Source organism: Monodon monoceros, unplaced genomic scaffold (genome assembly GCF_005190385.1).
Source record: "Monodon monoceros isolate NGI ecotype Baffin Bay Population unplaced genomic scaffold, NGI_Narwhal_1 Super_Scaffold_13, whole genome shotgun sequence".
NCBI lineage: Eukaryota > Metazoa > Chordata > Mammalia > Artiodactyla > Monodontidae > Monodon > Monodon monoceros.
This window is the reverse complement of record NW_021703769.1, coordinates 49,902,101-49,912,329: the sequence shown is the minus strand read 5'-3', so window position 1 is coordinate 49,912,329 and position 10,229 is coordinate 49,902,101. Positions and strand designations below refer to the sequence as shown.

Here is a 10,229-nt window from a genome sequence, read left to right as displayed (position 1 = left end):
CTCGTCCGGGAGGGGCAGCGATCGGCCCTCTAAGAGCGGGTCCTTTGGCCAGCAGCTCAGTCCTGTCACCGTCCTGCGTCCCAATCTGCCGCCGCCGCATCCCGAGCGGGCTGGGGCCTGGGGTCTCCGAGCGGGCGCGTCCGGCTAGTCACTGAGGCTCGGAGTCGCGCCGCGGCGCCCGTAGGTGCCGGCGAGTCCCGGGTGGAGCAGTGGTTCAAGCGGGGCGGGGCCTCTGGGCTGGGCTGGGCGGGGCATCCCAGAAGACTGGGCAGTGGGGCGCAGAGCAGAAGCCGGGCGCAAGCGGACTGAGCGCGGCGCGGGCGGGGATGTGCGCCCTCCTGCAGTCCCCGCTCCCAGGCCTGGGAGCGGTGTGGCCCCATGGCAGGTAGCGGCGGCCTGGGCGGCGGGGCAGGAGGCAGCCAGGGAGCCCGGGGCGGGCCTGGGGCCGCGCTTCGGGCGCCCCGTGCGCCTCTGCTGTTCGCCGCTCTGGTGCTCGGAGCCTACTGCCTTTGCGCCCTCCCCGGACGCTGCCCGCCGGCCGGCCGCATCCCCGCGCCAGCCCCCGCGCCCGCCGAGCCGCCCCGCGCAGCCCGCAGCCCCGGAACGTCCGGCCTGCCGGTGGCCAGTGGCTCGGGCCGCCGGCGCTTTCCGCAGGCGCTTATCGTGGGCGTGAAGAAGGGCGGCACGCGCGCCCTGCTGGAGTTTCTGCGGCTGCACCCCGACGTCCGCGCGCTCGGCTCGGAGCCCCACTTCTTCGACAGGTGCTACGAGCGCGGCCTCGCCTGGTACCGGTGAGCGCTCGTCCCGTCCGCCCCATCGGCTTCCTGGCGGGTGCCTTCCGGGAAACCGCGTGGTGTGCCCCAGGGGTCTCACTGGGGACCCCGCGGGGCGAGGACTCCAGGTGTCTTCAGGGGCTGAGACCAGCCTGCGTGGGGGCTGAGGCTTGACGGGGAGGACGCGGCCCTCCTGCAGCAGGTTTTATGGAAAAGAGGGTCGGTCACTGGCCATGGACTCCCAGAAACTTTGAAAACTCCAGGGAAAGCCCTGGTTCGGGGCTAGAGTGCGATTCCAGCGAGAAGTAGTTTGGAGCCTGTGGGGTTTGAGGTGCTTTAGAAATGCTTCATACTCAGTTGGCCCTCTCCCCTGCATCACTGAGGGGAACATGTCTGAACTCTGGTCAGTTACCTTAAGAAAGGGTCTCCGGGTTCCCTGCAGCCTCCTAGAAAGTATCTGTCAACCCATTCCCCACCCCTAAGACCCCTGATCCTGGAGAGAGGAATCCTTCTCCATAGTCCTGGGTGTCTGGAGAAAGTCTGGTCTTTAGAAAGGAGGAGGGTGCCTTTGAGTCAATGCCCAGGGATGGGAATTGGGATCCCAGCCTCATGTCATGAGGCTCTGTAGCTGCCCTGACTCCCACCCAGTATGGCCTTGGGGGGTGTGGTGGAATGTGGGGGAGCACCCAGCCGCAGCTGAAGTAACCTGTCCTGGTGGCTGATCAAACACCAGCCCCTCCCTGCCGAGGTTAGCACCGAAGGTTGAGTGTGAGGCCCAGCCCTCTGCCTCTGTCAGTCGGGCACAAGCCTGCCTCAGCGCTCTATCCCTTCCTTCGGGGAAATGAGGGCTTACAGATGGAGGGTGAGTCACCCCACTCCCCACAGCACCAGCCTCATCCCCAAGCTTGGGCCAAGCCCCTAAGGGCCAGAGAAGACCCTGCCTAAGGTCACCTGGTAAATTAGTGGTGAGTGGGGTGTGGCAGGACTGAGACTTTTTACCTACAGGTTTACCAGTTTTTCTGTACCCAGATTCCACCCTGCCCCCACCCTTGTTATCTTTGCTTTTTTGCATCAGAATTACTTATGGGCTTGGAGGGTTCCCAATGAGAACAGGGGGTTCTGGCTCATGAACTCTGAAGGGTTGCTGCTGTCAGAGGTCTAGGGAAGTTGTGTGGTGAGGGGGGAGGTGAGTCCATCCCTGGACCCGACTGTCTGAATCCCTGCATTCTCAACACTCAGGGAGAAACCACTACCCCACTCTGACAGTGCTTCAGCATCTGAAAGCATCCCTAATTCCTCACTTCTGTGCAGAGGAAGAAGAGGAGGGGGAAAGGAGGAGGATGGAGAAGGGGAAGGACACACTGTTAACCATAGTGCAAATTTCAGAGCTCACTACTGACCCCATAAGCTGGGCTAATGAGGGGCTGCAGGAGAGTCTAGAATTGGGTTTAGACCTAAAAAGGCTCCCCAAGAGCCAGGGATCCTGAGAGCCTATCCAGGCCCTCCCTGGGCACATGCTTCAGCTCTGGGGGACTGGTCTGGGGAGCCTGAGGGGCCTGAGAGGAAGCCAGCTGGACCCAGATTCGGGGTCAGATCCTCAGCACAGGCGAGGGGCTCTTGGGACATTGGTGTCCCTGAGGCCGGAGATGGGAGTGGGATGATTCAGCAGCCTGTTTAAGTCTGGTAGAGGAGACTTTCTCCTTCCTCAGCCCAGCCACCACACTGCGGGGAGGGGTGCTGCAGAGGAGGCAGAGGGTCAGGTCCGTGGCTTCTGCCCCTTTAATCTGGAGCTGTCCCTCGGGGCTGGCTAGTGCTGACCCTTCACTGGCTGGTGCAGGGCTGAGCTTCTGGAGTGCGTGTGTTCACGTGCCTTCCAAGGGACGAGGCTGTGTGCTGATGTATGTGCACGTGGGCATGGTGTTGCTCACAGGCACCTGAGCCTCTGAACCTGACTGTCCTTCCAACCAGCTGTGAGTGTGCAGTGAATCTCTGAAAATGCCCACCCCTGCCTGTTTCCCCAGCTGCAAAGAGGATGCCCAGCCCCCGGGCAGGGAGGGTCTGGTGGCCTTGTCTGCTCTCAGGACCCTGGGCCCAGCCTCCAGAGCCTGTTCTTGGTGGTGGGGGTGTGGGGCGGTGAGTAGAGGAGCAGTGGCCAGTGCCCCCAGTTGACTTTCTGGGACACCTGTTCCCACTGGGCTGTGACCAGGCAGTGACTCTGGCCCTTCCCTTGGCCGTGGCAGGGGTGCTGGGCTGCTCAAAGTTGACCTTGGCCAAACCAGTCCCCCTCCCTGGGCCTCAGCTCATCCCTCAGGCTCTTGAGGATCCTCCTTCTTGGGGACCGTGACCCCCAAGTGTCCCCAAGCTCACACAGCATTTGTTCATCTAGTCACTGACTCATTGAGCACCTTCTGTTTGGCAGGTGCTGGGGTCACACAGACAAACACCCCCAAGTCTCAGTTCAGAAGGGGGCGCCCTGTCTGGGGGCAGGTGGGGGCTGTACTTTGACCTTAGTATTTTGGAAAAGCACAGAGACCAGGAGGGATACAGGTAGGGCCACCCCCTTGGCTCCTGGTACCGTGTTGTTCCAGACAGGAACCATAGCTGGTTTCTGCTGAGTCCCAGGCCCCGCTGGATGAGGCCCAGGCGAGGTGCAGGATAGAGGGGTGGGGGTGGGGCTGAGACAGAGGAGGGAGAGTTGCCTGGGGCTGGATGGAAGCCGCAGGGAAATGCAGACCAGATGAGCAGGGAGGGAGTGTCCACAGAGCAACTTGTCAGATGTTTGCCGTGTGGGGGTCAGAGTCAAGTTCCTCTCATCGTCTCCCCAGTCTCTCCCACCCCCAAGAAGCCCCCATCCCCCGCTCCTCTGTGCCTGGCTGGCTGGGGACAGGCTTCTGAGGCCTGGGGAGGTTGAGTAATTGATCCCAAAGGTCTCAGATCTCAAAGCTGGTTTGTGGCAAGAGTGGGCCTGGAAAGTCAGCCTCCCCCATCCCCGTTCCCATCCCCCTTCCACGGTGGGGCTGGGGGCACCTCCCTGACTTCCTCTCCTCTGACTTCCATGGAGAGAAAACAGCAGTGGGTGCTAAGGTCCCTCTAATTTTTGTCCGCTTCCTTGCAGCCCCTCCCCCCAGGCAGGCCGGAAGGGGTGGGGATACTCAGAACCAGGTGAGCCCAGCCTGGAGAAGGAAAGAGGGTGCTCCTGGGGTCACTGGGCACCTGGGGGAGGAAAGGGATGGGAAGGGGGTGTCAGAGGTCGGTGAGGAGGGTCCCAGAGCAGTCAGGGCTGGTTCCCTCCCTCAGGAGGGTGATAAAGGGAGGGCGGTGACTTCTGATGACCTCTGTCGGCACTGGCTTATGTCTGTGGGTGTCAGCATCGAGGTCCAGTGCGGGGAAATCCGCCTTCTTTTGTCCTCCCTCTTGTGGGAAGGGGGGTTCCCTGAGCTGGCTACCCCAGGCTGCAGTCCTGAACCTCAGCCCTTGGCCTTGTTCCCACCCAAGTTCTCTTTGAACTTATTCACAGGGAGGGCTGGGTGCAATTCCCACCTGGATTCCTGGGAGCAGAAGCCAAGCCAACACCGCCTCCCAGCAGCTGCAGCCGGCATCCATCCCAACACTTCCTGCTCCATCTCTGAGCCTCAAGTGGGGCAGTGAGTGGGGTGGAAGGAGTCCCAGATCACTCCTGGGACATGGGGGGAGCAGAATTGTCTCCCATGACTTCTGTAGACCAGCTCTGCCCAGGGCCTTAGTTTGAGGGGAGGGGCAGCTCCCACAGCCGGCAGACCCTGCAACCCACCCCACTCCCCCGAGCCAAGAGGGTGGTGTCAGGGGAGCTGGTGGCATGCCTGGGACTCATGTGTGCACGTTCTCCAGTCCCGACATCAGCACCCTCCAAGCTGAGCACGCCAACTCGTGTGCCTGTACGCCTGGGTGTCCACCTGGCCTGAGCAGGAAGAGGAGACTGTCTCTCAGAAGCTCGTGTCTGGGGGTCACTAGGCTGGATGAGACCTGAATTTTGTCCTGTGTGTCACCCTCCTGGCTGGGGCCAGTCCTGAGGGCTGTCAGTGGGATTGGGGGCAGCTCCTTCAGAGATGGGGGACAGAGACACCCCCCACCCCGTCCCTAGCACAGAGCCTGATAGCCTCTGCCTCTGTTGACCTAGTTCCCAGTCCTCCCTCGGAGCTGTTTGCTCAGCTGGCCCTGCTGCTGCACCCTGCCCCTCCCCACCCTGTTCTACCTGGCTGGCAGGGTGGCCTCAGGATGCTACCCAGGGTCCCTGGACTGCCTGGGTGGGGTGCTAGGATGGGCTTCCCCAGTTTGGGGTTGTCAGGGGTCTGTCACCAGCTGACTCCCCCGGAACCTTGGGATGGTTCCAAGGTTCCTCCACCCCCCAACCCCCACCCCTGGTCAGAATGAGAGGATTGCTCGGAAATGCTGCAGCTGCAGCCTTGCACCATGGGTTCCAAGCCGGGTCTGGGCAACCCAGGCGGCTGGGGTCTTGAGACAGATCCTCAGGCTGCTTCAATGACCTCTCCAGTGTCCTGGGCTGCGCTGTGGCTTTCAGCATTCTGGGGGGCCCAGGTCGGGGAGAATTAGCAGGGCTGCCACCAAAGGCGGGAGACGCCATGCAGGGGAGGGAGTGATAGGAGGGGCAGCTGCCCATTTTTAGGGACACTTGTCAGTAACTAATGGCCTAATTCAAGGGACACCATCAGCCACTTAATGAAAGTGTGACTGGGGTAATTACAGTGCAGGGGCCTGTGGGGGTGGGGATGGTGGGTGGAGCCTTGTGGGTGGCAAGTCTGGGGAGTGCTGGGTCTGGGGTGAGAGGCACAGCAGTGTCAAGGTTGGGGTGCAGTCAAGCTCTGGGAGGGGTGTGGATAGCCTTGGAGGATGGGCCCCTACTGTGAGCCTGTGCTGAGGCTGGGCGCCCTCACGGCCCACACCCCAGGCTGCCCACCCAGACACTTAGGATGGGTGGGCCTGGTGGGGAAGGGGAGATGGGGAGTCTCGCCTGTCTTGTAGGTATGGGGCTTCCCTGGAGGAAGGGGAGGTTAGTCTCGGGCCTCTGGGGGCCGGTCTAGCATGGGAGGACTGGAGGAGGGCCAGCACCTGCTCATGCCCCCCTCTCCACCCACCTTCCCACAGGAGCCTGATGCCCCGCACCCTGGATGGGCAGATCACCATGGAGAAGACCCCCAGCTATTTCGTGACCCGGGAGGCCCCACGCCGCATCCACGGCATGTCCCCGGCCACGAAGCTGATCGTGGTCGTGCGGAACCCCGTGACCCGGGCCATCTCTGACTATGCGCAGATGCTCTCCAAGACACCGGGCCTGCCCAGCTTTGGCACCCTGGCCTTCCGCCGAGGCCTGGGCCCCGTGGACACGGCCTGGAGTGCCGTGCGCATCGGCCTGTACGCCCAGCACCTGGACAACTGGCTGCGTTACTTCCCGCTGTCCCGCTTCCTCTTTGTTAGCGGCGAGCGCCTGGTCAGCGACCCAGCTGGGGAGCTGGGCCACGTGCAGGACTTCTTGGGTCTCAAGCGGGTGGTCACAGACAAGCACTTCTACTTCAACGCCACCAAGGGCTTCCCCTGCCTCAAGAAGGCCCAGGGCAGCGGCCGTCCCCGCTGCCTGGGCAAGTCCAAGGGCCGGCCACACCCACGTGTGCCTGAGGCCATGGTCCAGCGCCTGCGGGCCTTCTACCGGCCCTTTAACCGCAAGTTCTACCAAATGACCGGCCAGGACTTCGGCTGGGACTAATGGGGCTGGGGAACCCACGCCCTGCCTGGGGACTCTCAGTGACCTTAATTTATGCCTGTCACCCAGCTGGAGTGGGCCCTGTACACAGGGCTGGGCAGAGAGAAATATTTACAAAATAAAGTTTGGATCTGTGTTCTTCTATGTGCCCTTGAGGGTTGCAGGGTGGGGTTGGAGGTGCCACCTCCTGCGGGGATGATAATCCTGCCAGCTAACGTTACTGGGCACTGTTCATGCTGGGAATGGTTAAAAATCCGATCCTTGTCTATCCCTTGAGGTGGGCAGTGAACTTGGCCACCTGTCACAAGTGAGTAACTTAGGCTCAGAGAGGTTTGGGGCCTGCTCGGTGACATACAGCTCAGCCCTGGTGACTCTGGGGACCACCCTCAGGCTCTCTTCTCAGCCCTGGGATGCCAAGCTGGGTTGTCCCATATTCCGAATGGGGAAACTGAGGACCCAGGTTGCTTGAGTGGTGGGGCAGGATTAAAGCTGGGTCTGTCTGGTTCTTTAGGCTGCACCCATGACCTCAGCTAATTCTGTGTCCCTGTGCCCACTGAACACTCCCTCCTGGAAACCTGGTGGAATCTCTGGACAGCGGGTATGAGGTGACTCCCGTGTGCTGGGTGTTTCTTTTTTTTAAAAAAATTAATTAATTAGTTAATTATTTGGCTGAGTTGGGTCTTCGTTGTCGCGTGCGGGCTTTCTCAAATTGCGTCAAGCGGGGGCTACTCTTCGTTGAGGTGCGTGGCCTTCTCATTGTGGTGGCTTCTCTTGTTGTGGAGCACAGGCTCTAGGCACGCGGGGTCAGTAGTTGTGGCTCATGGGCTCTAGAGCACAGGCTCAGTAGTTGTGGCGCACGGGCTTAGTTGCTCCGCAGCATGTGGGATCTTCCTGGCCCAGGGATCAAACCCGTGTCCCCTGCATTGGCAGGTGGATTCTTAACCACTGCCCCACTAGGGAAGTCCCAGCATGTTTCTTCTAACAGCCTCCAAGGAGCTCCCTGCACAACCATGCGGCACCTACCCAGGCACTGCCCACCACAGGCCCCACCCACCAGACTGCAGGGCACGCCCACTCCCCCAGGCCCTCCATGCCCCACTTTTGTGGTGTTTATTCAGCTTCCTCCCCTGGGAATGGGCAAGAATGAACACCCAGCTGCAGCCCAGCTGCCAGCTCAGCTCTTAACCAAGTTAGGCCAGACTCAGGCAGGCTGGGGCGCCCTGTCCGTCCATCTCCCCCCAGAAATGCAGGGCCTCTCAGTAATGACTGTCACCTGCTCCTGGCCACAGTGCTGTCTGCCAGATGCCCACCAGATGCCCTGACAATGACCTCCAGGGCCCCTTAGGCCCAGGCCTGGCATGCCCTGGGCCCTTGCAGGACCTGGCCGTGACCCTTGCTCCCCAGGCCTTAGGTCTGTATCAGATGGGCCAGGCCAGGGGCAGGGCTGCTGGGAATGTGGTGGCAGATGTGGGCAGATGTCGAGGAGACGTACCCACAGCCTCCTCCCTGCTGCGGACCTCTGATGTGGGTGTGGGGGAAGGCTGGCACAGTCTGCAGTAACGATGGTGAGGAGGGGTCGTGCTCCGCTTCGGCATCCCGCTGGGTGGCGAGCACTGGCCTTGGCAGCTCTGTCCCCACTCCCTGGACCGGGGACACACTTAGGGATGGAATGGCAGCCTGTCCTGGATGGCAGGGACAGGAGGGGAGGCAGGACAGCCCCTGATCTCTGGCCTTGTTCTCAGCTTCGTCCCTGCGTGTTTCTTCTTCTTCTCGGACATAACCGTGTCCAAACTTTCACCATCTCATGAGCGGATGGCTTCAGGTCACCTCTTTTGTTCTCTGGCGATGAGCTCTCTGCACACACGGCAGCCACAGGAGTGTCTTCAGAGTAAACCAGTCCCCATTATTTTAAAACACTCCAATGGGGCTTCCCTGGTGGCACAGTGGTTAGGAATCCGCCTGCCAGTGCAGGGGACACGGGTTAGAGCCCTGGGCTGGGAAGATTCCACATGCCGCGGAGCAACTAAGCCCGTGCGCCACAACTACTGAGCCTGTGCCGTAGAGCCCGCGAACCACAACTACTGAAGCCCGCACGCCTAGAGCCCGTGCTCTGCAACAAAGAGAAGCCACTGCAACGAGAAGCTCTCGCACCGCAGCAAAGAGTAGCCCCTGCTTGCCGCAACTAGAGAAAGCCCACACGCAGCAACGAAGACCCAATGCAGCCAAAAATAAATAAATAAATTTATTTTTTTAAAAAATGAAGAAGGCAATTTATTCATTCTTTGAAAACAAAACAAAACAAAACACTCCAACCTTCTCCCCCACCCCCTTTGCTTCTAGAATGAAGACCAGATGTCTGACTGCAGCTGTTCAGGCCCTCTGAGGCATGCCCCCCCCCCCCGCCCCCTAGCCTGTGTGCTCCTCTCGCTTCTAAGCTTCTGCCCCATCAGCTCCTTCCACCTGCCATGGTCTATTTTACTTCATAGCCTTTGCATATGCAGTTCCCTCTGCTGGGAATGCCTTTCCCTGCAGAAGGTGAAGATTGAGAGGGAGGCAGCCTTAGAACCGGAAGCTATACTCTCCCTCTGGCTCATTTCCTCCCTAGAGGGACTTAGAGCTCCTTTCCCGAGCCTGCCACCATGACCCACTTCTCCCTTCCTGAAGTTTCTTGGATGTAGAGCTGTGGGGTCGGGGGGCACTAGTTTGTCTGGTTTGAGGGCCATGCTCAACTCAGAAGGCAGACTCTGGAACCAGCGAGGAGAAAGAGTGAATTGGCTTGTTCTGTTCACCCCCGCTCCCAGGGGAAACTGGGCCTAAGAGCCAATGCCCAGCGCCAGGTGCCCAGCTGGGTCTCAGAACACACTGAGGGCAGATGTGGGGGTCCTCTTGGCTGTGCCTGGAGGTGGGGCTCCATGGGAGAGTCACTGCCTTTAATTAAAATCCCTAAATTGCTTCCCCAGCTGTTCAGTCGGTTTTCCATTTTGGAATGTTCCAGATGGAGTGAGCAATGCTGATCCAATTACCCTCTTCCTATTCCTCCCAGTGGAGAAGGGGCAGACAGACTGGGATGGGGTGGGTGGGGCTGGGGACTCTTCACAGCCCTGGGTGTCTGGGAAGGGGCTTGCAGACATCTGGGGAGGTGGCTGCTTCTAACTTGGGGGTCCTTTCCCAGCTGCAGACCTTCTAGCCATGGCTGGTATGGGTTGGGGTCCAGCAGGGTGAGGACAGTGTCCTCTACTCTGAGCGTTGCACACATAGGCACTGGAGACCTTGAGCAGACCCTGAGGGCCTGAGTGGCCCCTGTATCAGGCTGGAGACAGGGGAGGCATTGGACCCAGATCCACCCTTCCCACTGGCTCCAAGATACTTTGCTATTGTGCATCTTCATTCTAGATTGGGGAGGAGCCCCAGAAAGTCCCGGTAGCTTGATCATCCTCCTCCTGCCATCCGCGGAGCCTGGCTCCTTCCCTCCCCTGGGGGAGGCCCCACCAGCCTGGGGATTCTCAGAACACAGCTGTGGCCACCGACCTGCTGAATCCTGTCCTCAGCGGTGGCCCCTCTTCCCAGAGCTGGGCCAGCCTTCCTGTGGTCGGAGCAGGCAGGGCTGGAAGGGCCTGGCAGACTGACCCTGCTCACTCCCCTTTCAGGCTCCTAAGAGTGGCTGCAGGGCAGGGCCAGGTGTGGGAAGAGAGATGGGCTCT

At 60.5% G+C, this 10,229-nt stretch overlaps 1 protein-coding gene across 1 annotated transcript; it reads left to right on the top strand.

Annotated features, from left to right (window-relative positions):
* Nucleotides 1-378: 378 nt before the first annotated feature.
* HS3ST6 (heparan sulfate-glucosamine 3-sulfotransferase 6) lies at nt 379-6,745 on the top strand. The gene is made up of 2 exons (XM_029221805.1): nt 379-791; nt 5,916-6,745. The coding sequence occupies exons 1-2, from the start codon at nt 379-381 to the stop codon at nt 6,529-6,531; spliced, it is 1,029 nt and encodes a 342-aa protein (XP_029077638.1). The 3' UTR covers nt 6,532-6,745.
* The last annotated feature ends 3,484 nt before the right edge of the window (nt 6,746-10,229 follow it).